The sequence below is a fragment of the Uranotaenia lowii genome, chromosome 2, assembly GCF_029784155.1.
Source record: "Uranotaenia lowii strain MFRU-FL chromosome 2, ASM2978415v1, whole genome shotgun sequence".
NCBI lineage: Eukaryota > Metazoa > Arthropoda > Insecta > Diptera > Culicidae > Uranotaenia > Uranotaenia lowii.
In genome coordinates, this window is record NC_073692.1 from 131,846,370 (window position 1) to 131,874,289 (window position 27,920).

At 36.2% G+C, this 27,920-nt stretch overlaps 2 protein-coding genes across 3 annotated transcripts; one reads left to right on the forward strand and one right to left on the reverse strand.

Annotated features, from left to right (window-relative positions):
* Window positions 1-568: 568 nt before the first annotated feature.
* Window positions 569-27,909, reverse strand: LOC129749960 (uncharacterized). Of its 2 annotated transcripts, none has more exons than XM_055745115.1 (4): window positions 27,611-27,909; window positions 1,060-1,188; window positions 716-992; window positions 569-644 (listed from the first exon to the last, which is right to left on the reverse strand). In XM_055745115.1, exons 1-4 carry the CDS (start codon window positions 27,620-27,622, stop codon window positions 598-600), a joined length of 465 nt encoding a protein of 154 aa, XP_055601090.1. In that variant the 5' UTR covers window positions 27,623-27,909; the 3' UTR covers window positions 569-597. The 2 variants fall into 2 exon arrangements, with proteins under 2 accessions (XP_055601090.1, XP_055601089.1); XM_055745114.1 differs by lacking the exon at window positions 27,611-27,909 and adding an exon at window positions 1,255-1,361.
* Window positions 6,544-7,456, forward strand: LOC129749961 (uncharacterized). Its single transcript, XM_055745117.1, has 5 exons — window positions 6,544-6,646; window positions 6,709-6,741; window positions 6,826-6,945; window positions 7,008-7,275; window positions 7,340-7,456. The coding sequence occupies exons 1-5, from the start codon at window positions 6,593-6,595 to the stop codon at window positions 7,384-7,386; spliced, it is 522 nt and encodes a 173-aa protein (XP_055601092.1). The 5' UTR covers window positions 6,544-6,592; the 3' UTR covers window positions 7,387-7,456.
* Window positions 27,910-27,920: the final 11 nt, after the last annotated feature.

The window sequence follows — 27,920 nt, forward strand, 5'->3', positions numbered from 1 at the left end:
TGTTTCGATGCAACCTGTGACTGCACGCAAATCCGCCAATATTTATCTCTCTTTCTCTCCTACTCATTGCACACAACCTTAAAACAATCTATCGAAAACCTGATCCGTTTGCCTCAACCTGAGCAGTTTCATATTTCAACGGAAAGTGAACCCTCTCAATTCAGCAAAATATTCAGACTTTATCAAACAGTGCATATTTACACATACTCTATATACACATAAACACTCATTGAATGCAAAAAATAAAACCGATAGCCATCAACATCCGCTTTGTTCCGCAAATTTCTATTCCCCTCCCCCTGATACGAGCAAATATCAACCAGTTCAGGAACAAATAGATACCTAACAATTACTATATATTGCAGTTGTTATTGTGGAACTCTCATCAATTGAAGAATACTAGTTTCATTTGTAAAATCAATTAAAACAATAAAATGTATGTACAGTATTATTCTGACAATTTGAAATTGAAAGAAATTTCCATCTACTTTATAGCATCACTATCTGTCAGATTTCAAAACAATGTAAATTTAGCTGCCAGCAGATGGTGATCACATGGCGACCGTAGAAAAAATGCTGCGTTCTGTTAAGATGTTTTCAACTGCATACAGCATAACGCTCAGCGATGTGGTCACAGATTTCGTCTGCAATGATTTAAGAAGCAAAACTTAAATTCTTAATCACTCCACTTCTAGAAAAAAAAACAAAAACTCACCTTTCTTCCAAAACTCATCCGGACAGTTATAGTAGAGGCCGGACATGATGCATTCGTCCAGCATGTAGGCCAGTGGATTGCAACCCAACGAGTGATTCGTGATCGCTCTGACCATCATGGGAGCTTGGTTTAGACACTCGGATGCAATGGCCATCACTTCCTCCCGGGCTTTCCCACCGACGACGATGGCACTTTTAATCATATTAAGAAATTTTGCCCTGTTTACCGCTGTTTTATTCACCAATTGCAGCAGCGACGTTTGGCAGTGGTAGGTGCACTAAAAATTGAAGAAACGCTTTATAAATTACGGATTTTTTTTTAACAATTACAATTTGTCAAATTACCATCCTCTTCCGTTCGCCTTTTAGTTCTCCGAATTCCGATACGCACTTTTCGATTGATTCGACCATTTCCGGTGTTTGGATAACGTCGAATGGATTCGGTATAAGACAGCACTTTTTCACTCCTTGAGCCTGTTTGACATAGAAAATCCAATCAGAAAATGTCCAAAATTGCTAAGTGATTGCATGACAACTCACATGTTCTTCCGGGGTTAAACATTCAAGTGTGTAAACAATCGAATAGAGTGAAGCTGAGATCGAAAGTAGAAAAAGCACCCTATAAATGATACTGGCCATAGTTGAAGTTGGAACATACTGTGGGATGATCTGTTCTCAATTCTACAAAATGAAATTAGGTATAGATGTTTATTCACAACCTTTGATTCAATCAAACCATTACACTTGTCATATAATTATTCAAAGTTTAGAACGCCTGCTAATAACCGGTAATTATCTGTTTTTTAACGCAAGATTTATCACCGTTTGCGTTTATAGATTGCATGTACAAATAGAATGCAATAAACATTTTACCTGTATTTATATTCCAATAAATCGGGTTCTTTCATGATGTTATCTTAGGCTAGGCAAATAATAAATGTTTAATTCCGTTCTACAAAGACTTTTTAGAGGCTCAGAACATGCTTGGTTTTTTTTGGATTCACTAGAGCAAAATATGTTAAAACAGCTCCTAGTTTGGACCTAGAGCCTACTTTAGTCCTAAAATGCCGAAAATTGTAAATAATTCATTTTGCTAGCATTAAATTAAGATACTTCTATGGACACAATGATCTCCTATTTTGACCAAATCCTGCGGTATGGTTTTTGCCATGAAAAGTCTTTCCGATAATATTTTCAACGTTTTCAGAAATGTACCTCTTCATCGGTGGTAAATCTGACCGCTCAATTAGTGGGGCGCGTTTAGAGAATTTAGAGTAAATAACGAAAAATCACGTTTTTTAACTGTCCAAGGCAAAGTTTAAAGGGAAATTACTATCACTGTGAAGAATATGAACCATACTACCTATTTTCCTAAAATAAATGAAAATTAGGTTTATGTTTTCGACCGGGAATGAAATATAGTAATTTAATTTTGGCTTTTTCGGTCTTGGATGTAGATCAAACAACGATGGTTTTTTAAATACCCGACGTTTCGACCAGTTTTGTTGGTCTTTTTCAAGGGAATTTGCTGTCTGTTGTTTTTGTCGATTTCGTTTTGTCCAACGGCTAGGAGTCCATTGATAGCTGCTCGTATATTTCAACGGATGAAACGAAAAAGTTTTCATCCGTGTCACTATGATCACACTGTTAACGTTCGGTAAACCAGCTAATTCCCTTGAAAAAGACCAACAAAACTGGTCGAAACGTCGGGTATTTCAAAAACCATCGTTGTTTGATCTACATCCAAGACCGAAAAAGCCAAAATTAAATTACTATAAATGAAAATCTATGGAAAACCTGCTAAATTTGTAGAGGGTCCAAATATAAGAAACTTTCGACTTTGATGTTCCATTTTAAAATCTGATATCACCAAAACTTTGGGTCAATACCAAACAAATAAACAAAGGTGCGAATTTTTAATTGAGGTATAATTTTTTTTTGTTTTTTATTTTTTTTAATTCATTTTTTTTATTTATTTTTTGTTAATTCAGAACCAATATTGAACATTCCTAAAATTTTTGTCAGCTTTACGCAAATAAACTACAAGTAAGTAAACAAAAAAAGTCCAACTTTTGTTCTGCTGATAGAGCTGAAGGGGAGTGAAAGGGTTTAAAATATTCATAACATAAATTTAAGTGTTTTTAATCATTAAAAAGCTGTAATACTTTTTTATGATCATATTCGATTAAATATTACATTTTTAATGAATTTGTTTATTTGTTTTCGAAAAATCATACTTTTAATAGGAATTTTAGGAATAGGTCCAATGAAAGGTACCAGTACAGTACCAAAATAGGAACAGTAGGTTCAAAGATGGAAATTTTGATCATCGATATCTTTGCAGATCTTTCAAAAATGGCGAAACTTGTGTTGAAAATTCTCATTAAAACTTTAAGATAAGATCATGAACTTTAAATAATTTTTTTGCAAGATCTAAACCTCTCGTCCATTTATGAGAAAAACATGATTATTTAAAAACCACCGCTTAAAGGGTCCAAAGTAGGGCAACTAACCCTACTAATTTCAACGTCGTTCCCACTAGAATCTAATCAATGTGCTTAAAATTGACCTTAAGAGCCATTTGGTAGTCCTTGGAACCATTCCAGCAACCATTTTTTTTTCCGAAACTCATTTGGAGTTTAAGACCCCCCCCCCACCTCCATGCATTATGGTGGTCGCAAAAACAGTAGTTTTGGTCATTCTGTATGCTTGAAGCATATAACTTATGAGTTATTTCGGAAGTCTTTGCTATAGAAATCCACAGAAGCTCGGATTATTAACAATCAACAGTTGGTTTCGACGGATTCAAAATATAATACAACTCAAACAATTTTCAGTTAATGGTCATACAAATTGATTCATAAGCTCAATTTGAAACAAAAAGTTGATTTGTTATGTCGCAGGTTCTCTCCCCTTTTTTTTTTTTTGATCGAGTGCCCCATGGAATATTCGTGGAAAATGACAGCACTCATAGAATTTTGATTAATTGTTCATGAACTAAAGAACACATGAAAATTTAAAAATCGCAAAACGATTCATAATAATAAATAACGTGTATGATTTTTCAAACAGGCGGCTCCTATACAAAATCAACACATAATTCGATACAACACGAAAAATATTTATGAAATGTTACGTGATTTTCAACGAATTTGAAACACAAGCAATTTTTGATTAAACAGGATAATTTGTAACATCTCATAGACTAAAGTAAAAAAAAGGATAATTTGTGGTACCGAAAAGCACTTCAATTTTCTTTTAGCTGGGATATGCCATACAAAATGAATATGAAAATTGACACATTGAGCAATTTCAAGTTATGTTCTGAAAAGAATAAAATTTTAAAATCCTACCCAAATCTAACAAACGGCACTTTAGTTTGAATTAGACATTTAGGCATATAAAAAAAAACTTCCCATTGCAACAAATTTGTCATCTGCAAATTTCATCACTTAAAGCACTGCTATCGGTGATTAAAAGCAGTCAAAATACAACTTTAATTATAACAGTCGGCGAATGAGCAGTTTATCGCCATAAGGCTGCATCTGGCAATGTTCCCCATGCTTACCAAATTGATAGTTACAGTACAGTAAATACAGTATGACCCATGAAAAAAATTCTTAGGAATTTGAAGCGGTTGCTTCGAATGGAAAGAAGATGGCTCCCGTTTTCATAAAAGCTGAATAAAATATACCACTTTTCTAAACATGCTTGATAGCTCAGACATCACATCCGAACGGAATTCTTCATCTTAAAAAACTTGTTGTAAATCAAGTATTTCAAAATGTAGGCTTCTGGCAATAGAAGTTGAAGTTATTTCTAAACTTTTTATTTTAGAAAAATTGTAGATAGTAATAGTACAGAAAGAAATCAGGAGCTCATTTTACAGCACACAATGAAAATTACAGATTTTTCATATTAACATTTGTTATCGATATCGTTTTTTTCAATTTTTCGGTAGGTTTTTTTCTTTAAGGAAATCGAATTATTATAAGTTTTTCTCACACTCAAAGATTTCTTCTTCAAAACATGATGTACATCTTAAAAAAATTGTTTTTGAAACATGTTAATTTTCAAAAACAAATCAATGTTGAAGTTGATTGAAAATATTATGAACAATTCTCTCTAGATTTCGTGGCAGTTGATATTTGGCCTTGCTTCATAAATGTGCTACTTGAAACATGCTCGCTCGCTCCGGGTTGACTTTAAGGATGTTGCACAATACTTTTTTTTTGGAGAACTTAAATAAACGAAGACTGAACAATGAAATGGATTCAACTAAATCAAACTTGCAATCCGATTCATTCCCAGGAAATTTTTCATTTAACACAGAGATTTCTTAATTTTCTTTAATATTTTGCAAAACCACTACACGTTTTTAGACACGAATGCCATAATGCTGGTAAAGTGTCAAAAATAAAACCTAAAAAAAAACTACACGTTTTGACATTTGAATCCATAACATTATCATTTTGATCGCAGTGCTCTCTGCTGAGCAATCATTTCGAGCTGCAAATTGCCATTTGAGTTTCAGGAAAATGAATAATTCGCTGAAGAATCGTCGAAGATCTTACATTATGATTTTCATGTGCTCAAAAAACTTTTAACACGCTTCCGGAAGCAATGAAAGAAAAGATTTTGTTGTTCACTCCAAACGCTTAATGGAGAAGTGCTGCGCAAAGATAAGTATCCTTTATAATTTTTAATTTGTGCAGGGAAATCTTTTTTCAAGGTAAATGTTTAGTATCCAAATTAATCAAGACTTACAATTTTGATTTTTTTAATTCTTGTTTTTTTTTTAATTTACAAGTAGTTTCATTAAGGCATTTAACTCATAAAGTTTTTTTTGTGCCGAGTTCATGGTTTCTTCATCAAGGAGCAATTTGCTCCCAACGATACTGCTCATTTGAAACGTACACCCACACATAAGATTCTCCTCCAATAATGAACTTCCTTGGAGGTGTAATTATCGGTATAAGATTCAATGCCGGACCGGCATTAACAAGCTTTCCAATAATTCCATATCCTTTCACAAGACAAAACAGGATGCAACCAGCCAACAAGGATATTGTCGAATGATGTAGGGAGCGCTGTGCGGCATTGAAAAAACCATTCTTTGTTTTCAATTGACGACAAGATGACTTGTGCGTTTGTATGTAAACCGACCTGTAGTAGAAAACAGTTTCTAGTTTCCCATTCCCACCACAATCCCCTCCCATTTTCATCCCTTTCCGTCAAAGGCACATAACGATTAAAAAATCACTGGCCAAATGACAGACTGCAAATTCAGTGCGTTTTTTGGTAATCGGCGGTAGCAGAAAGACTATTACAATAAACTTTCGTTCGGTCATGCATCATTTGGCTTGGGAGCTCGAGTCTTTCTGCCAGTAGCGCTTTTCCAATCATATCATCTTTGGTATAGTACCCTTTTCAACGCATTTTCGGCATAGAGATTTGCTAAATAGGGATTGGATTTTTGCAACCTCTTCTATGGGTGTATGGTACTGGTGGTCCAAGTTTCTCCTGTTCCTGTGTTCTGCATTCCCTGCTCCATGGTAGGCCCGACCCGATTATTTTAATATTTTTTGTTAAAATAGTAGTGAACATGAAGAAAAACAAGAAGAATCAAAATTTAGTGATCAGTGATACCTGAACGAATAAAAAAGTTTTTAAATTTGGTTAATATCTCAAAAAGTATTTTTTAAACTTGATAACGGATTTTCGCATTATGTTTAGGTCATACTGTATCAGCAACTTTGTGTGTGCCTAAATAAGATCGATTAGTAGAGCAACCTTTTTATACAAACGTTGTGCAGCTAATCGCAATTCGTTCCTGACAACTCTTCATTGAGTAAAGTTAAGCAAACAGACTCTAAGGATGAAGAACATTGTACTAATAGCATTATTAACGTGTTTCATGGAAAGTTGTAGGGTGAGCCGAAATGCTTTTTAAATTTTTATTTGCCAATACTTAACTTATTTTTTGTCTTTAAGGGCAATAAAGGAAAATGCATCGATACAAAACTGGTAAGCTAGTCACAATCATACATTTTTCAAAATGTTTAAAATAAAATATTCAAAACAATAACAAAATTCTTCACATATTCTCAGATAGCAGATTTGCATAAATGCTGCACTTTACCGGATCCTTTCGTGTTCAACAAAAGCTTCGTAGACAGTTGTGTTTCGAAGCACAGAGCCTTGATAATTGACCAAGCCAAATTTTATACGGTTTGTACTATTAATTTTTAATTCAAACAGTCGTAACTAGCAAGGTAAACCTCCTTCAACAGTGCATGTGGGATTGTCTTGGATCGGCGTACGGTCTTTTCAACGGAAATAGCATTCTCCAGGAAAAGGCTCTGGAGCTGACCCATTCGATGGAACAAGTTGCTCAGGAAACCGTTTTATTTTCCGTGGCTCGTTGTCGCAAGGACAGTAAAATCATCAACCACCGCAAACACGAAAAGCCGAACGAGTGCGATAGTCTTGCATCCAAATATATTGTTTGCATAAAACATACGATGTTGTTAAATTGTCCCGACGAGCACTGGAAAAATGGTAAGGATTCAGCAGAAAACCATGTTGGTAAAGCTTTTGAAATTATTTCTTTTCATGTTTTTAGAACCACTTTGTGATGAGTTCGACAGTGGGGTTCCGTTATGTGAATGATCATGTTACATCAACACTACTAGATTTTCGAGTGTAATTTATGATTTTTAGCATTTTTATTATGACACATAGTTAAAACATAAAAGGCCTCGTTGGCGTTGAATGGGGACGTAAGGTGTTCCATGTTATTAAAAAATCATCTTCCTTTCGATACGAATTATGGCGAGGCCTATCTTGCTCAACTCCACGTTTATTGGGTTAGTAAAGAACCTAATCTGATAAAGGGTGTCACACGTAAATTTGCATCAGGCCGATGCTATAGTGGGAGCTTATTGCAGGAGAAAGAGCAGTTTCACAGTCAACTGGATAGCGTGGTTGAGAAAATCCCGAAGAGTGACATTCAAATCCACTTAGGTGACTTCAACGCAAAGATTGGCTCTGGTAATCAGGACTTTGAGCGCATCATGGGACATGGGAATCATGGGTGGCCAAACCATGGCCCGCGAGCCACATGTGACCAACTTTTTGTGGCCCGCGAAGCTTTTTTTTGGAAAAGCCGTGGTCTAAGAATTTAACGTTTTTCCTTCGATAAATATATCTGAATCTAAACTAACTTAATTGAAAACAGAGATTTGAAAATCTTTTTGAAGTGATATAAGCCAAAGGGGTAGAAGTGTATAAAAACTAATTTCGAGAAAACATTCTTTTAAATTGTTGTTTTTAGCCATTTTTCATAAATTTTTCGAATATTTGTCAATTTCTTTCGAACGTAAAAGTATGAGGACATAATTATAAAAATCTAAAAAGTTTACTAAATATAACTTAAATTATCGAGAATCGTTTGGCATTATGAATTTTGCACTTATTTGTCTCTCACTTTGTCTCTGAGGGCCTTGTATACCTAATTTTATCAAAAAGTATACCATCACTAGAGTGCCCCAAATGACCCGACTTTTGAAAAAGTTATACGCTGCAGGCCAAAATTGATCCTTGGCCTAGTACAAGATCTCATGCCAAATTTGGGCCAGATCGGATAACGGAAAGAGGTCGCTCAACGAGCCTGAAGTTTGTATGGGATTTTGAGACATTTTGTTCGGGAGAAACATGAGAAACCAGTTTTTCATCAATAACTTCGGAACCCGTCGACCGATTTCTTTCAAAAACGTGTTTTCTTAAAGCCTAAATTATGACAAATATTTCATCCGAAGACTGCATTTCAATTAGAGTTAAGATAAAAAAGTTATTAGGCTTCAAAAATGAGCTAACTTTTTTAACGGTGGTATTCATCACTGTTAATGAGGCGTCAATATGTTCGACCGCCTCGACTCATTAACAGTGATGAATACCATCATTAAAAAAGTCAGCCCATTTTTGAAGCCTAATAACTTTCTTATCTTAACTCTCATTGAAATGCAGTCTTCGGATGAAATATTTTTCATAATTTAGGCTTTAAGAAAACTTGTTTTTGAAAGAAATCGGTCGACGGGAACCGAAGTTATTGATGAAAAACTGGGTTTTCATGTTTCTCCCGAACAAAATGTCTCAGAATCCCATACAAACTTCAGGCTCGTTGAGCGACCCCTTCCCGTTATCCGATCTGACCCAAATTTGGCATGAGATCTTGTACTAGGACTAGGATAAATTTCAGCCTGCAGCGCATAACATTTCACAGGTTTTGAATTTCCCATACAAATTTGGGGCAGTCTAACCATCACTGAATAAAAAAAGCAACTAAAATTACAATATTCAAATAACCAAAATTGACACATTATCTGTGAATTCCATTACACATTTTCCAATGTTTTCCGATTGGGATTTGTTGACTACATATCATTGGTATAAAGAGCATTCAAGCGGACGCTAGTTTTTATATTGAGGAGTTTGGATAGCCTCAGAAAGGTAATAAGATCGTACCAAAATCATTTAAAAATCGTAAAAAATCACCGAATCATATCAACATTATAACTAAAGTTACTTTTGCAAATATTGTAAAATATCGAAAGCTTCATGTGAAAATTTTCCAACTTGTAATTTAAGCTTTATGCTAAGCTTTATTATAATTTAATCAACTCCAAATGTATTTTAATTGGCATCTTGCTTTGTATTGATGTACAAATACATCAATAATGAAAAACTAATCAGAATTTACAGTTGGGTAGTAGAATTCAACTACCGTGACTGCTGGTAATTCCGTGCAGCACATAATTCCGTGCATTTTCCGAAAAAAATGTTTTTTCTATGAGAAAAATTATTTATATCCAACATAATTTTATGATATCGTGTAAACATTGAATTTACGCACAATGCTGTCAAATACCTACAGCATTTTATGCTTTACACAGCCCAAGAAAAAATGAAAACGCCAGCACTCTTCGGTTGAAACGTCACTTTCTGGTGTTGCAAAGCGTTAATGTAAAGTTGAGTCCGCAATACTTTGTTTACTAAATTTTTCTTCGGAGTCATTCACTTATTACGAAAGTATTTAATAGGGAGCGGCTGGGGTGTAACCAGATTAATTACCAGGTTTATTATAGCTTGAAAGTCATCGCATTTATTTAATCAACACAAACTGTAGATAAATAACAAAGTTCAGAGTGCACGGAATTAAAAACATGCAAGAGAGAGTGCACGGAATTATGTACACGAAACACATTTTTCAGATGCATTTTACCAAACTTTTTTCGTGTATTCCATCATCTACGATATTTTTTCCTTAAATTACATAAAAAAAAATCCTAACTAATGGTGGGTGTATGACCTTTTGAATCATTCATTCGAATTTTTTACACAGCCTTGAAAAACAAAAACCGCTTAGGTGCACGGAAATACCCGCAGTCACGGTAGATCCGGTTTGGTACTGACAAATCTCCCAGAAGAACGATTTTTTACCAAATTTTTCACCTAGGGGAAAGGTTTCCTAAATGGGCCTATCGGGTTAAATGACCCTACGGCTGTTTGATGAATAGGCTGACTAGATAGCTTATCTGACCAATGCGTTTTGAGGGTGATACGCTTAGAACATAAGGCAAGAAAGAATTTTATGAATTTACAAACTCAAAAAAATTTAAAAAATCATACAAGGCTTTGTACATTTTGATGTAATATTTCGACTTTTAAAAATTATACGTAAAGAAGCTTTAAACAAAAACTAGGATGGTTTTTGTTTCTTACTCAAATGGACTTAAGAAATACAACATATTTCAGCTTTTGTGGAGGTTTATTAATGATTATATAGTGGAATAATAGAGTGTTTTTGTATGCCCCCATCATGTTTGTAAAATGCCTCCATCCTAAAATATCAGGTTTAATAGAATAAATAAATGATTTTTATCATTGAAACTTCAAATCTAAGCTCTGAATAACATCTTAAGAAAGAATTGAAGATCTAAAAACAGATTTGATAAAGTTTTTCTCATGGATGATCTGCCTCCATAGTATGGCAACCCTAACTTTTGTTTTATTCCATAACATTATAATATACATAGATTTTTATAAAACTTCAGCTTTGTCGTACGGAAATTATTACTTTCTAGCAGTTTCAATGAAATTATACGGAAATATTGCCCAAAAAAAAGAAATTTTGTTCAAATCATAAATAGGCGCATTAAGCCCGCACGGTTTGAGGTTCGGCATTTTAGACAACACTTATAATAAAATCGTTTTCTTGGAAACAGAAGAAAATTTTAACATAAAAATTACTCCAATTTATAGAAAACTGATGCCTGCACACATGTTTATAGTTTTTGTACACATATTCGATGTGATATTTGATTAAATCAGTGTTCTGCTTAATAGGCGAATATAGCCCGCTCCTCCCCTACAAAAAGTTCTATGATTATCAAAGAATCAAATTCGTATTCGTCCTGTTTTAAGAAAGTTTTCCAAATACACTTGTTAAAGCGAGATACTGGAAAATTTTAAAATAGTTGGATTGAGTTGAGGTTGAGTTCCGTACTTTGAAAAATCAATATTATTTATGATATAACTAGAGCTCGTTGAAAAAGTATTCTTTTAAATGTAAAAACCATAGGAAAGTTACTTTATTTCAACAATTCCATTCCGCGGTTTTTAAAAATTTTCGATCAAATTTTTCTAAAAAGAACGGTGAACTTGAAAATCATTGGAAAAGGGCGATCATTTTTCAAATAACCAAGGAGGTTTCAATTGCTTTGAAAAGATGTACCTGAACATAAGTTTCGAGGGATAATTTATTTCGTATTGCGTAATATTTCCACTATTTTTCAAATGGAGCAAAGTTTCTAAAAATATGCAAGTAACAAAAATGACTTATTAAGATGAATCTTTACTAAGGTTGCCAGATTTTTTTCAAAACGTATCAAGGCCGGACAAATCCGGGCTATTCTATCTAAAACCTGGCATAGCCCGGGCATTTGATTTTAAAATTTTTACAAAAAATCCGGACAAATTTAGTCAATATTCCTGCTCAACAAAAATCAAGAAAAAAAACCTTTCATGGTTTGTTTAAGGAGGGGGTGGGGGGGGGGGGGGGGTTAGGGTCTAACGGGTATAAAAAAACACCATTTTCACGATTTTTTTCTAGAGCTATCGTTCAAACAAATGTATTCAAATTTTTTGCTTTATACAAAACATTGTTAAAAGAACATTTAGTAATTTTTTCGTAGAAAAATATTGAAAATGGTGACGGAGCACTTTCGAGGATGCCTTTTAGAAAACAGGATTTGCGGTGGACCCTGTATCTCAGCACAGAATCATCTGAAGTCAAAAAATCAGACCAAAATATTTTTAATAGATATTTTTCTGGACCCCAAAGTTTTTATTTAACTTAAAAAAAAATTTATGAAATTTTTGTGGCTGTTTGAAGTCAAAACTACGATTTTTCTCGAAAAAATCCGCCATTTTTGATCTGTAAAATCTCCCCAAAGTAAAAAAAAAACAAAAAAAGAAAAACGTTGGGGTCTTGTATTTTATATGTAGAAAATATGTTCCAAATTTGAAAAGAATCGGATAAGTAGTTTTCAAATGACGATGTCCACGGACTTTAAAAATGTGCTTTCGAGAAAAACGCGTTTGAAGTTTCTGCTCTAGCTTTCTTGCAGTATTAGATAGGAGGAGATAAAGGCCTATAATTTCTACAGTTTTGCTTTAATCAACTTGAAAATTTGACTCAACATTCTTGAAATGTTTTACAATAAGAAAATAAAAAAATAAAAAAATCGATTTTTTGAAAGTGTAGAACTGTTTCTGAAGGGCAATGTGCCGAACGCGTGCTTGAAAACGATCGCTAAAAATCGAGTATTAAACCCAACGTTCAACACCTTACTAAAAACCGCGTGAACAGAAATATTTATAAAGTGTGGGAGTCTATGTGGATGGTGAAAGTGATTCCAAAATTTTCCAGTATTTCTAAAGAAAACAGAAAAACAGTCGAGTTTTGCTAGTGCTATCCCTTCAGTATCACTCGTTTACAAACTAGTGTTCGATCGCTCAACCCTTCAAAAATATCAAAGGCGTTCAGACAAAAGAGAAATGGATAAAAACACAATCATGCCTGTCAACGTTCCTTGCACTCGCCGGCAAACAACACAAAAAACAAAATCTACATCATCGCTACCGGCTTTGTTTACGGATGGAAGAGCAGCTAAACGCTCTAAAGAGGATTTGGCTGTTTCGAGCGACTCCGAGGAAATAGAATCCCTTACTGACTTGTGGGACAAGATGCGTCGTATGATGACTGCGGAAAACGATCGTATCCAAACCAACATCGAAGCGAAGATCGAGCAATGCACCGGTGAGCTACGACAACGGATTGAAGGCTTAGAAGGTCAACTAACGACTTTGAAGGAGGAATGTTCAAGTAATGTTTCCAAGCTCAACGAAGACATCGAATCTATACGTGCTGACCTACAATTAAATTTGGAATGCACTGAAAAACTGGAAAGAAACTGTGAGCTTATAATTTCCGGCATACCCTACCTACAAGGCGAAGATTTAGAAGTATTGTTCCAGAATATTTGTACGACGCTTGGTTTCACAAACGTTCCCTTGGCAAAACTGTTACGTCTTTCCAAATCACCGATAGAGCCCGGCTCAACACCTTTGATATTGTGTGAATTTGCTTTGCGCAATCCAAAGAATGATTTTTATCGTGCTTATTTGAGGAATCGCTCTTTGACCCTGCGAAATGTTGGCTTTGACAACGACAGCCGTATCTTCATGAACGAGAATCTGACCCAACATGCGAGAGCTATTCGAGCAGAGGCAATCAAGTTAAAGAAGACTGGTGCTCTACAGAACGTACAGACGAGAGATGGCATCATTTTCGTCAAACTGACTGGTTCTACTGTTTTCACACCAATTCAACGAGTTGATCAACTACCTGGCCGACGTCATCAAACCTCTCCTTAATAGCTTTTCTTTTCCTTCCCACTTCTTCCTTTGATTCCCTCCTTAATATCCCCTTGACTCCTTCCGCTCCTAAAAGTTATGTTGCTGTTGCTGCTGTTTTGGTACAGCTGATGCTGTTCCTGACTTGTGCGGTTGCGAAACCGTGGTATTGCTGCTGTTTTTGTAAGCTGTCCTGGCTTTACACACTTTCACGTATGGTATGATAATCAAAATTGGTTAAACTTAGTTGTTTCGAAAATTTATACCAAATGACAACGTTTAATACTTCCTTTTCCTAATATTTTTATTTGTTCACATTGATGTTATAGTATACCCATCTTACACTTCATTCGATTTTATAGTTTAAATATCAGAAATGGTTTTTTATGTAATTTTTGTGTCATTCATATTAGTTTTAAGTTTTGCCAAGACATTCTCTCTGATACTCCTCTTTACATATCTCTCAATCGACAATGGATAGTTCTCCTGTTAATGATACCTCTCAACACATTACTAAGGCAGTTCTGAATGCTGCTATGAGCAACCATTTATTGAATGTATGTCATATAAATGTTCAGAGTCTCTGTGCACGACGCATGACCAAATTTGAAGAATTGAAAGATACTTTTCAGGATAGCAAAGCGGATGTTATTTGTATGACCGAAACTTGGATGAATGATTCAATTCGGAATTCTCAAATTTATATCGAAGGTTTCTATGTCCTTCGTAACGACCGAAACCGGCATGGTGGAGGTATTTGCGTTTATATACGGAATAACTTGAAACATAAAATTCTTGGAAAATCTTCTTTTGGAACTGATTCTGTAAATTCTTTAGAGTACATCATTTTTGAGTTATTGATAGGCACCAACCGAATCTTGTTAGGAGTTTATTATAATCCCCCGAGAAATGATTGTTCTGAAATTTTGATAAACCACTTTCATGAATTTGGACTAACTTACGAGCATACCTTTTTCATAGGCGATTTTAATATGGACTTACTAAAGCGATCTTCCTACTCTCAACGACTACAAGATTCTTTACAGCTAATATCATTCAATTGTGTAGGGACGGAACCAACTTTCTTTCATAATACAGGCTGTTCTATGCTTGATCTGCTTTTAACGAACTCACCAGAAGTAGTTAACAAGTTCAATCAAATTTCCCTCCCAGGAATATCACACCACGACCTAATTTTTTGTACGCTCAATTTTGAGCGAGTGGAGTCGATTGTCGGATATTGGTATCGCGATTATTCATGTTACGATCTGGAAGGCTTAAATTCTGCTCTGCAAGACTTAAGTTGTGAAACGTATATTACTATAAGTGATCCGGATGATATTCTGAACATGCTGAACACGGATCTTTTTAACTTTCATGAGAGGTTTTTTCCGTATAAGTTTAGAAAATTCAAGAAAAATTTATGGTTTACCAATGATATACAACTAGCTATCATAAATAGAAACTTAGCTTACCGAAATTGGAAACACAATAGAACCACCGACAATTTAAATTCGTTTAAACGAAGAAGGAATCAAGTGAATACTCTTATTAAAAATGCTAAAAGGGATTTGGATAGTAAGAAAATAAATTTCAGACTCCCGCCTAAAGCTGTTTGGAGAAACATAAGGAATCTCGGACTAACGAAAAGATCATCTAACACTCACCAAAATGATTACTTCTCTGCGGATGAAATTAATTCCTATTTTTCCACTAATTTTACTGAATGCTCGAGTACGTACACAATTCGTGCCAGTTCAAATGGATTTACCTTCAAATTGGTTGAAGATTTTGAAATAGTTAGTGCTGTGCAATCCATCAAATCTAATGCAACTGGTTTTGATAATATCCCGATTAAACTGATACTCATTTTACTTCCCAAAATACTCCCTATTTTGAAACATTTATTCAATTCGATAATACTTTCTTCCAAGTACCCTACAGAGTGGAAAAAATCTAAAATAATTCCATTACCTAAAAAACATAACTGCGATACAATCTCCAATTTACGACCCATAAGTATACTAGGGTGATTTGCCAATCGTTGCACAGCTAAGCACATGATTTTGGTGTTTATTCTGTATTTTAGTCATTTCAACCAAATTCACTCGATTTTTTTTGTCGATGCACTCTTACAGGATTGGTCAACAAGATCGAAAAGTTCAAGTGTTTGAAAAAAGAGACAAAAAAATTTAAAAAATCATTTAAAACAGCTTGTCTGTGCCCAATAGTTGCACAGGCAAATTTTGTGTCGTGCATAATGTTGTCCGATTTTTTCCAATGGTTGCACATTTTAAAAATCAGTCACCATGAGGTCGAATAGACTGATATTTGTTACGGAAGCTTATTATGGAAACTTCAAGTTCAAATGCAATCTAATTTTTAGACGGCCCCTTATGAGGGGGAGGGGGGGTGGTCCTCCATATAAACCGTCCAATGCACTTTCCAATCCCAATTCGGCCTAAAAAACACAAAGCCGTCGGTTTGAGTGTCTGGAATAGCATTTATCACACGTGATGTTTTCTCAGAAACTCAAATCCACCTTTTAATTTACCCGAAGCCATTTGCGTGGAGTGTTATTTAACCTAATTTGCCCAGTGTTGAGCCTTTTTTTATATGTCCTACCAACATAAAACTTATGTCTTTAAAATCCCATAGAATGAAATGAAAGGTATTTAATGCTTAATTTTTAAGTGGCTACTAACAGGTGAAATGATTAGAGAACGTGATCTGTTTTGCCCCCTTTTACCCCTATGAAGAAGATGCGATTTTATAAAACAAATGATTTAGGACTCACTTGGAAGTCGATCGATTTTTACATAATGAACCTCAATTTAAAACTTGAAAATTGACACAACCACGCCCAAAGCTTCATATCGTTTGACTGATTTATGCTCATGATATACAATTTTGAATTCGATTTTTTTTTTCGAAAAGTTAATTGATTTAAATATCTTTTACATATAAGTGGGTTTATTTGTAATTAATGTAACCTCTTTAGCATTTCATTAATCTTCAGGAAACAATCACATCACATAGAAATGCTTCCCAAGAGTTTTCCGGCTGAAAAATGGTTTTGGATCAAATTAATTTTCACAAAGCTATGACTGTTTATTTTTCTGGATGATAAGGACCAAATAAAGCTTCACATAGATGTCTCCAGTGACGGCAACTCGACGGCAGATTCGAATTCCTGAGAAAATTGCACGTCAGATAAGTAATATTTCGGGTCTTCCAACCTTCTACTTTTAGATTTTGGGATTAAGGGTCGTAGTTTTCCTCCTGTAAAATATTCTGACAGTATTATTAACAATATCAAGGGGAGAGCTGTTGACATGGAATAAAATTCTTTTAGATTTGTCGTCACGAAATTAGAGAAGATTTTTTCAGAACAGCTTATAGATTCTTTGTATAAAATGTTGAGCAAATGGTCGAGTTAAAGGATTTCAAAATAATTCTGATAAAAAAGTAGTCTCTCAAAGCCAAAGCAGTTGAGTTGACTTTGACACTTTTCAGACAATGCAAATTTCCCGACTTTCATACATACATAAGTTTTTTCAACGAGTTTAATAATTTCAAAACTTCATTTTTAAGATTGGACGGTAGAGAAAAAAAACTTATGGATATATTAAGTGTCTTTGAATTATTCAATTAATTATTAAAAATCAACATTGAGTGCAAAAAATGTGAAAATTCGGAGTGGAAAATATTTAATTAAAGCACAAAATTTACTAAAATTACTAGTTAAACGTAAATATCCACTTATTCAGAAAAAAAACTTGTCATATCAATAGACAATTCGAGTTGTTTTAGTTACATGTAGTCAATGAACGTGTTCAATTTTGTATGACAATTTGTATGCAAGAAGAACTTTTCGCATATACAAGAAAATTCAAATAAGTTTTAAATGAATTTTGTTTTAAATTATTGATTTTGCCCATTCTTAAGATTAATTTTCTGCCAGCATGAGAAGAAGCAAAGCATTTCATGAAAAAAGTTATAACCATTTCGAAATAAAAAATTGTAATCCATTGAAAAGTATTGTAAAATTTCAGGAATGGCTTTCTGAAGCTTTCAATAATTTCATGACATGTTTTTGCGAAAGTTTTAAATTGGCTATGCAAAGCAGTATAATGCGATTCTTATTTTCATCCGATTAACCAGCATTCAAATTAGCTGTCAAAACACTAAAATTAAAAAATATTTACCTATTTAGTACAAGTTAGGTTTAGTTTTTGTTCAAATGCAATGTATTGCAAGTACCAAGAAATATTTAAAAAATAAAAAATAATGTTTTTTGAACTTTCTGTACATCTCTGATGATTTTTGAATGAAAATATGGGGTTTTCCGTACAAGCCTCCTTACTAGTTCAAAACACGTTGTTATAATTCAGGACTTAATCAATCGCTTCCAAAAATTTTATTGCTATTTTTAGCTGTAAAAACAGCCAAAAAAGTTATTGGAGGTATACTAATTTATAAATTTGAAATTACCAAACAAATTTTGCAGCGGAATTATGTACAACAATGGGGCAGGAGGAGATTTAGCGGACCAATTGTTGTACGATCCAACATATTTTCTGGTTAAGTATGGAACATAATTTTTTTTCAAAATCATGGTGTTAAAATTGTTCAACAAACGTTTCGTATTGAAAACTGATTCGAAAAATGTTTTGTTCTGGCGTAAAACCTTATTTGTCGTAGAAGGAATGTTAATGTTTTTGTTAACAATTAGCACAAAAACCGCGCGAAAAAAACAAGAAAAATTAAAACTGTCGTAAGATACACACTTACCAGAAGAAAATATCACAAAAGCCTCATTTCATCAGAAAACATTCCGAATTACATGATTCAGTATTATTTTTGAGGAAAAGTTGAAAAACAGCTGAAATATTGACAATTTAAGTCATGCTGTGCAACAATGGGTAAGGGGACAACGATTGGCAAATCACCCTATGTTCATTATCTAAAGTTTTTGAAAAGATTTTGAAAGAACAAATATCACTGCACATTAATCATAATACACTTTTACATGATTTTCAATCTGGTTTTCGCAAAAAACATAGTACAGAAACTGCTCTGATAAAGGTTCATGATGACATTGCCAAATGCATTGATAAAAAAGGGATCGCTGTACTGTTATTGATAGACTTTTCCAAAGCCTTCGATCGCGTGTCCCATGCAAAGCTGTATAACAAGTTAGTTTCGTATTTTTCTTTCAGTTTATCTGCCGCAGATTTAATTAAATCATATTTGGTAGATCGTCAACAAGCAGTTTATTATCAGAATAATCTTTCAGAATTTGAAAGTATTAAATCAGGTGTTCCACAAGGCTCCGTACTCGGCCCTATTCTGTTTTCTCTGTTCATAAACGATCTTCCATACGTCCTCACTCATTGTTGTATTCATATGTTTGCCGATGATGTGCAACTATACTATTGCCACTACGGCAAATACAATCGATCTGACTTGTCCTTTAAAATTAATCAAGATCTTCTAAGTTTGCATCAGTGGTCTTTGAATAACTTACTTCCTATAAATGCGTCTAAAACTCAAGCCCTACTGATTGACAAATCGAAACGTTCTTTTATTCCTCCCGATTTAATTCTTAACAACGAATCCCTGATTTTTTGTTGAAAAAGTAAATAACCTTGGTATTATTTTTGATAACAGTCTGAATTGGAGAATGCAAATAAAAAACCAGTGTTCTAAAATATATTGTACGCTTAAGCAATTAAACATTAATACTTGATTTTTGGACGTTCATCTAAGTTAAAACTTTTCAAAACTTTCGTTTTACCCCACTTTACATATGGAGATTTTGTTCTAAGCAATGTGCCTGCATTTTTACTTGACAGACTGAAAGTGGCTTTGAATGCCTGCGTGAGATACGTATTTAGGCTGTCTAGATTTTCAAGAGTAACTTATTTACAAAAACATCTTCTTGGCTGCTCTTTCGAAAAATTCTATCAATTTCGTTCTTGTATGGTCATGCACAACTTAATAACTACTGGTAAACCAATGTATTTGAAATCCCTTTTAATACCACTACGAAGCTCGCGTTCTTCCAGTATTCAAATTCCAATCCACAATTCTTTTTACTATAATAGTTCATTTGTTGTTCGAGGTATCGTTAACTGGAATCAGCTACCGAACGTGATTAAAAACATAACTCAAAGAAGAGGATTCAGGGAGAGTTTATTGGCAAAACTTAACGATACAAATTAGGACACATGTAGATTAGTAGGCACATTTTCAGAAACAGTAATAGAATAATCATCAAACAAACTATCATACAAAATGTAACAAATCAAAAGATTTTCAATCTTAAGTTGCATTAATATACAAATAAATAAATAATAATAAGTGTTAGACCCTACCCCCCCCCCCTCCCCCTTGCTCAAAAAATTCTAGTTTTGGAGGCTTAAATTAAAAAAAAATTACAATACAATTATTTTTGTTCGATTCGGAAAAAAGGAGAGAAAATCCGGGCATTTTTCAATGAAATTCGGGCAACCGACCGAACCAGACTTAGCCCAATTTTTTTATGAAATATCCGGGAAAACCCGGATAAAATCGGGTAATCAGGCAAGCTTTATCTAAACTTGATGATAACAATGCAATAGTTTTGATTTTTATAGTGTTTAAAAAAAAAGTTATTATTTGTTTTATTTAGAATATTCCAGAAACATGTTTTTTTGGCCCGCACGCCAGTCTCATTTCAGAAATTTGGCCCGCCTGTTGAAAATGTTGGCCACTCATGGTCTAAATAGAACAGATGAGCGAAAACGGGGAACTTTTTGTAGAATATTGTGGCAATAACAACATGGTGATCGGTGGTTCGCTTTTCCCCCATCGACCAGCACATATGTAAGGTCACTTTTGTATCCCGAGATGGCCGGACAGAAAATCAAATTGACCACATCTGCATCAGCCGAAAATGGAGAAGGAGCCTTCTTGATGTCCGCAACAAACGAAGCGCAGAAATTGCATCTGATCACCACCTCGTCCTTGGTGAGATACGACTGAGAGTCGTGCGTGTCCAGCGGCGAGAGGAGAAAGTCGGATGTCGATACGACGTCCACCGGTTGGAGAATCCAGAGATGAGAAGGGCATACGATGAACAGCTTGAATCCCAAGCCTCGGAGCTGCCAACAGACGGAACAGTCGAATAACAGTGGTCTGGAATCAAGAATGCTTTTATCACGACGAGCCATGGTACTCTCGGTAAAGTTTGTGGAAGAAGAAACTTGGAGGATGGTAGTTGATCGGAGAAAGGCGAAAGTCGGAATTGAGCAGGCATGTACCGGGTCAACCAAAGCAGCCGCTCGCCTACGATATGCGGAGCTGGAAAAGGCAATTAAACGAGCTTGTAGATGAGACAAGAGAGCCTGGACAAACACCCTAGACGAAGAGAGATAAAGAGCCGCCACCAATGGAGATATCCGATTACTTTATGATATTTCTCGCCGCCTTAGTGGTGCAAGGACTAATGCTAGAATGCCGCTTAAAGACTGAGCAGATCAGATATTGACCGATCGAACAGATCAGCTCAAACGATGGACTCAGCACTTCGAAAACCCTTTCGAGTCGCGAAGAGCGATGGCCAACAGAACCCACAGCTCGGAGCGCCAACAGTAAGTCGCATTAATACAACACTCAAAGTACTCTGCAAAGTGATCCTGAACAGGATCCAGGAGAAAATGGACGCTACACTCTGACGGCAACAAGCTGGATTCCGAGCCGGACGATCATGTGTGGACCACATCACAACCCAAGCAACCAAAAGTCACATATTTACTTGAATGAAGGCATTGAAAGTTACATATTGGCTGACAAAGAGAATCAACTGCCCAATTCCCTTTAGTGAGCTTTATGTACTCATTAATGAACTTGAAAGTTGCAAAAGTGATTAATATGTACGTTGTATGTGACTTGTTTTGCCCAATTCTCATTAGTGAACTATATGTGCTCATTAACGAACTTGAAAGCTGCAAAAGTGATCTATACGTACGTTATACGGGACTTAAGTCACATAAAGGGCACAAAAGTGCTCAATACGGGATTTGGTAAGTCACATAAAGGGCACAAAAGCGCTCAAACGGGATTTGATAAGTCACAAAAAGTGCATTGATGTGCTTTCAAAATCAAATCACCTCTTCGAGTTTTAGTTTCAGTTAGAACAACATCTAGGCGTGGTCTCGTGGTAGCGTGTTCGATTCTCACCACGAAGGTCGGGGTTCGATCCCCAAGCCGGGCAAGTTTTTTTTCAGTAAGTAATTTTGTACTTGAGTGACCATTCTGATGCGATATATTTAGGAAATGTAGGAAAGTAGCAATTGAGCAATTTGTCGAGTTTGAAATCCGTCGCGTGGCATCATGGCGGCACCGGTACAAAACACAGTAAATAATCAAGAGAAGGTGATATGAACCGAAGCCAACGGTTCAGTTGAGATAGAGAGAAATATTTTTGCTCATTTTGCGGTTTTTTGGAAGCTGAATTAAGAGGCCGCTGGAAGCTGAATAGATGATCATTAAGACTTCTTTGGAACTTGAAAGTATCAATAAGAACTTAAATTTTGAGCTGCATGGAACGTACTTCATATCAATGATGGGGCTGAGTAAGCGTGTTTGTACCTGTTTTATGGGACTTTTGGTTGCTTGGGAATGCTACAAATCATACTGGAACAAATCAACGAATTCCAGGATTCTCTTCTGCTGGTGTTCGTTGATTTCGAAAAACCATTCGACCGACTTAACCATGAAAACATCTGGGTGGCTCTGTGGCCACTGATAAACTGGGGCGACGAGGAGTCCCAGAGAAAGTAGTCCATCTCATCGAAGCACAGTACGAGGCATTTTCGTGCAAGGTCCTGCACGATGGCACGACGGTGTCTTGTCCGAATCAATTGCGGTAATTGCTGGATTGAGACAGGAATGCATCTTATCACCGCTTCTTTTTCTCATCGTAATGGATGATCTCTTGACTGGATCGTTTGACTGCAGATGAAACCGAGGTTTGCCGTGGATTCCTTCGACAATGGAGCAACTGAACGACCTTGACCTGGCTGATGATATTGTTTTGCTCCCCCAAACACAACCGGAAATGCTGAGCAAACTCGACGACCTCACCGAAAGTTCCAAGACAGCAGGTCTCAAAGTCAATATCGAAAAGACCAAGTCGATGGAAATCAATAAAGATAATCGTTCCAATTACGCGGTAGCTGGACAACAGGTTGAGAAAGTGGAGTGCTTCCAGTATCTTGGTAGCCAGATTACGCCTGATGGTGGTACCAAGAAGGACATCGAAACCCGGATCAGAACGGCCCGTATTCGGGAACGTATGTGGATATGGATTGGACACACGCTGCGAAGAGATGAAAACGAGATTTGCAGAGAGGCGCTTGACTGGAATCCAGATGGGCATCGAAGAAGAGGCAGCGCCAGTAGCTCGTGGCGGCGTAATCTAGCCGCTAAAATCCACACAGTCGAAAACCTTGGGTGGCAGCAAGTGAACTCGCCGGCTCCGGATCGCCAGCAGTGAAGATCTTTTATCTCAGCCCTACGCGTCGGTCAATCGGCGCCGGACCCTGAGGTGGGTAGGTAGGATTAGGAATAAAGGGTTTCCAACAAGCGCAATAGAATCCTTTAAATTTTAGACGAGGTTAAGCAGGTCAATTTTTGTGTCTGATTTGCCCAACAATCAAAAATAGATCGAACAGTGGTTAAATCCTGCGCAAAATGGTGGACCCGTATATGAATAAAATACGTTGAGGAAATCAAAACGAACCTTCAAGCGGGAACCTGGTGGATCTCCTGTAGAAAATTTTTCGTTGACAAGCCTCACCTGAATGTTTTGGAGAAGAAAGTGATTTTTTTAAAATATATATCTAGCACTAAATTTAGCTTACGTTCTGTGGAAAATACAAATCGATAAGTGGTACAGGACAAATATACACAAAAAAATGCCTTCGAATAGACCGTTTTCCTTCCATAGCTCTTTTAAAGGTTTCTCAAAGTTAATACATTTTCTGGTTGGATCTGGAATCGTGTCATGCGAAAATTTTGGTGGAGTGATAAAAAGTCTATAATGTTGTTTTCTTGTAAAAATTGGAAAAACTGTTAAACTTCAATGAAACAGATAATTTTGAGTTATTTTGAAGGTCACGCTGCAAGTAATGAAGAACGTCAACGAAAATAGCCTTGATTAAGAAAAACGATGGTTCATTGTGTGCAATATAGATGGCGCATACGATGCCCAAATATTTGGTAAATGAATTTATTTATTAGACGCAATCTTCATACCACTAAACAGATCGATTCAAAATTTTGCATATGTAAACATCATACTACTAGGTAGTTTCACTGAAAATTTCATCAATTTCACCCATCTGTTCAGAAGTTATACACAAGTGAAAGTGTTGCATTTTTTTTCGAATACAGTCCTTATTATCGAGGCTGTTGAACAAAACAGATAGTAATAAATCATTCTGATGGATTAGAAAGCAACAAATATTACACCCACAAACAAGACTCTACTCCAATAATGAACTTCCTTGGAGGTGGAATTATCGGTAATAAATTCTTTGCCGGATCGGCATTAAGGGGGGAGTAGGGTCTAACGGTTAAAAAAAAACACCATTTTCACGATTTTTTTCTAGAGCTATCGTTCAAACATATGTATTCAAATTTTTTGCATTATACAAAGCATTGTTAAAACAACATTTAGTAATTTTTTCGTAGAAAAATATTGAAAAATGAACCGGTGACGGAGCACTTTCGAGGATGCCTTTTAGAAAACAGGATTTGCGGTGGACACTGTATCTCAGCACAGAATCATCTGAAGTAAAAAAATCAGAGCAAAATAGAGCAACGTTTTTATTTAACTTAAAAAATTTTTTATGCAATTTTTGTGGCTGTTTGAAGTAAAAACTACGATTTTTCACGAAAAAATCCGCCATTTCTTATCTGTAAAATCTCCCCAAAGTAAAAAAAAATAAAAAAGAAAAACGTTGGGGTCTGGTATTTTATATGTAGAAAATATGTTCCAAATTTGAAAAGAATCGGATAATTGGTTTTCAAATGACGATGTCCACGGACTTTAAAAATGTGCTTTCGAGAAAAACTCATTTGAAGTTTCTGCTCTTGCTTTCTTGTAGTATTAAATAGGAGGAGATAAAGGCCTATAATTTCTATAGTTTTGCTTCAATTGACTTGAAAATTTGACACAACATTCTTGAAATGTTTTACAATAAGAAAATAAAAAATAAAAAAATCGATTTTTTGAAAGTGTTAGACCCTACCCCCCCCCCCCCCCCTTAACAAGCGGTATTATAAATGGCATTGTCCTCCCAGCACAACCGCATTGCATATGTCGGGAAGAAACCAAATAAAACATATCCTATTTCCTATCACAAGACAAGGCAGGATGGAAACAGTCAGCCAGGAAAGATATTGTCGAGTGATGTAGGGAGTGCTGTGTGTGTATGTAAACCGGCATTAGAAAAAAACTGTTTCCTACCGACGGCAAAAAACCACCAGCGAAGATGAGCTGTGAGTGTGTACATAAATCGGCCGACAATAGAAACCAGCTTCTAACTAGTTTCCCATTTCCACCCTATTCCCCTCCCATTCTCATCCCTTCTTCATCAAAGACAAAGAATGATGGAAAAAAACCAAACAGCAGACAGCCAATGAAGTGCGTTTTTTTTTGGTAATCGACACTGGCAAAAGGACTGTTGATGATAAACTTTGGTTTGCTAGTCGACTCAGATGGTGCACTGGGAAAGATATCGGACTGGCAAGCTGAGATGAGATGTTCGAGCAGTGAGTTCGATCCTCAATATATTTTTTGGGATGAATTATCCGATAGGATGACTATGACACATAATGTTTTTTCTGTTTCACTTGAGTGTTGTGGTCATGCATAATTTTGCTTCGGAGCTCGAGTCTTCATGCCAATAGTGCTTTTCAAATCGTATCATCTTTGGCACAGTACACTTTTCAGCGCATTTTTGGCACATAGATCTGCTAGTTAAATATGGCATTGGATTTTTGCAACATCTTTGTTGGATTACTAGAGAGCGATGTCAGCCTAAATCAATGACCCTTCATACGACCCTGGATCATTAAAGAAGACGAACGTTTAAATGATGTCGAGATGCAACTGTCAGCATCTCTAATGAGCAGATTAGAAAGAGATTGTGGACTATGTTTGTCCCTTACTGAAGAAACCATAATTTGTATTGTATCCAGTCTTTAGTCTTAAGAAAAACCGCCATTGGTACAGATGTTAAGTAGAAATTAGTTAAATGTTAAATGTTGCTGTAAAATAATAAATGTTAAAGTAAACCGTTTTGAATTTCCGTAAAAGTCGCGTTAATAAATTGTGCCAAAAACTTACCTGTGACTTGTGAATAAATAGAGCGTAAATTGTAAATTAGTGTTTGATTATTGAGCTCACAAGTATCGCTGAAGGAGCTGATGGAATAGCTCCACCCAACAAGGAATCCTCCAAGGAAAAATACAGTCCACTAAGGTATCCCGCACCCCAACATTTTGGTCCATCGGCCGGATCAACAAGCCCAACCAATCACACCACGGAGGCACAATTTACATTCGCCATTGCTCTGGACATTCCCCGAGAAGGAGACTCGGAAACCCAACACCAGGTGCGCGTTTTGAACTCGCAAATTAGCAGCGATCACCTACGATCACCAGCTCACGAAACCCGTTGGTAGGTCTACACTTCGCTTGCCGCCGTTCAAACAAAACGTTGCGTTTAGCACAACTTCTGAACACTTCGGAATCAAAACATTCGCACCAAACTCACCTGGAATATTGGCCCAATATCATCACCACCCAAATTATCGGTCCAGGCAGCAGGTATCCAGCAATCGAGCCGCTGAAAACGGTTCTCCAGGTAAATTACCCGAGAACAGTTTATGTTCAGCCAATTGCTAGGATTTCTCGTGCATATTACACAACATTTGTTTACCATTTCGCTTCAAAACATCTGTGAGATTTGGAGAATCTCACCAACCCCAACACGCGAGGAGGACAGCATCGACATCACTACCACATCTGTACCGCAACACCACCAATACATCAGCGAGGCATTCCGAAACCAACACTGGCGGCAGAAGTGATATCCGTGATATCATCCACTGATCTCACTGCTCATCACTATCACCACCAGAGATGCCAATGTGCCTGATTTTTCAGGCGTTGCCTGATTTTTCGAGGCTCTGCCTGACAACCTGATAAGCCATTGATTTTCCCTGATTTTTGAATATATGCCTGATTTTTGCGAATGTCATGAAAAATGGGTAATAAGGAACTAGAGTAGGCACCATAGCTGAAGTGAAAAAGTGAAAATGTGGCTGAATCAAAGCAATCGAAAGATTCCCGTTAATTCTTATTGAAAAAGAGAATTGAAGGGAATCTTTTGATTGCTTTGATGCAGCAGAATTATTCAACTAAGTAGGCTCACAACACATATTGGAGTGTAAATGTGGAGCGATGACCAAAAAAGGACATTACTTTGAGCGAAATTTCCGTTACTTTTACGTTGCCTGATTTTGCCTGATTTTTATTTCGCAAGTTCCCTGATTTTTGAAAATAAATGTTGGCAACCCTGATCACCACGGCTCATCACCATCCCACGGCTCACCACCACTATCGCTGATGATCATCAGCAGCGCTGATCACAATCATCATTAGCACCAACAACCAAAGATCCCCAATTTTCATCACCCGGTTCTCAATGAAATTTACCTGGTGATTTTCATTGCCAATCCCATCCAGCTGGCTGGCTTCGTTCCCCCAGAACCCTGAGGGTACAGCTCCAAAACAACACCTGCCGTTCCAAAGGTTGGAAGGCGCCATTGTTGCTGTAGGTCAAGGTCACAATACCCACCGTTTTCATCATCCTCCGAAGAAGCTGGAGACTCCTTCCAGCAGCAGGCTACTGGCTAGCTCTCTGTGCTAAGTTATTAGCACCCGTTTTGTCACCATTTGGCCAGAAACACAACCGCGATTCAACCGTCCCGGACACTGCACCGTTGTTAGGTGAGTCAAGCACTTTTTCCCGATCAACCCGATAAAAATAATCGACCAGCCGGTGCTGGCTACAACACGAAACTGAACAACCAATCAAAATCTCACGAACACAACCGTGTCTATACCGTTATATGTATGAATGAGTTTGAGGTTTCGGCTTTGGTATT

Coding starts and splice junctions, on each gene's coding strand:
- LOC129749961 (XM_055745117.1), top strand. CDS start 6,593: ATGAAGAACATTGTACTAATAGCATTATTAACGTGTTTCATGGAAAGT. Junction 6,647..6,708: donor GTTTCATGGAAAGTTGTAGG/GTGAGCCGAAAT, acceptor TTTGTCTTTAAG/GGCAATAAAGGAAAATGCAT. Junction 6,742..6,825: donor AATGCATCGATACAAAACTG/GTAAGCTAGTCA, acceptor ACATATTCTCAG/ATAGCAGATTTGCATAAATG.
- LOC129749960 (XM_055745114.1), bottom strand. CDS start 1,353: ATGGCCAGTATCATTTATAGGGTGCTTTTTCTACTTTCGATCTCAGCT. Junction 1,189..1,254: donor GTTTAACCCCGGAAGAACAT/GTGAGTTGTCAT, acceptor TATGTCAAACAG/GCTCAAGGAGTGAAAAAGTG. Junction 645..715: donor GGATGAGTTTTGGAAGAAAG/GTGAGTTTTTGT, acceptor AAATCATTGCAG/ACGAAATCTGTGACCACATC.